We start from the raw sequence: 345 nt of genomic DNA, 5'->3' as shown, positions 1-345 counted from the left end.
TTTTTTTTTTTTTTTTTTTTTTTTTTTTTTTTTTTTTTTAATCCCTTTGATAAAAGTTTTTTGGATTTTCAATGTGTGTGTGAATGTTTGTTCATTTCTAGGCTGTGAAATCTGGGGAACTCAAAGCTTATGACTGGGGAAGCAAGGCTGCAAATATGGCTCACTACAACCAGGTAGTTACTTTTCATGGATCTGTTTAAACTTTTAAAGTGTTGCAAAAACAAGTCTTTGGGCACTTATTCAAGGTGCTGCGTTTATATTGTGTTCTAAATGGTGTTGCCCTGTAACCAGACTGGAGATGTGCCTTTTCAAAAATAAAGAAACAAAACACAAGTATTCTTCCCC

General features: G+C 33.3%; 1 protein-coding gene across 1 annotated transcript in view; it reads left to right on the top strand.

Annotated features, from left to right (window-relative positions):
* LIPA (lipase A, lysosomal acid type) overlaps positions 1–345 on the top strand; it is a 14309-nt gene that overhangs the window by 11289 nt on the left and 2675 nt on the right. Inside the window, exon 8 of the mRNA XM_042863282.1 lies at positions 102–173. Within this exon, the coding sequence (XP_042719216.1) occupies positions 102–173 (72 nt within the window). The remainder of the gene's footprint in view (positions 1–101; positions 174–345) is intronic.

The sequence above is a fragment of the Lagopus leucura genome, unplaced genomic scaffold (assembly GCF_019238085.1).
Source record: "Lagopus leucura isolate 7727_CA_CO unplaced genomic scaffold, USGS_WTPT01 Super-Scaffold_739, whole genome shotgun sequence".
Classification (NCBI taxonomy): Eukaryota; Metazoa; Chordata; class Aves; order Galliformes; family Phasianidae; genus Lagopus; species Lagopus leucura.
This window is presented reverse-complemented; position numbering and strand designations above follow the sequence as displayed.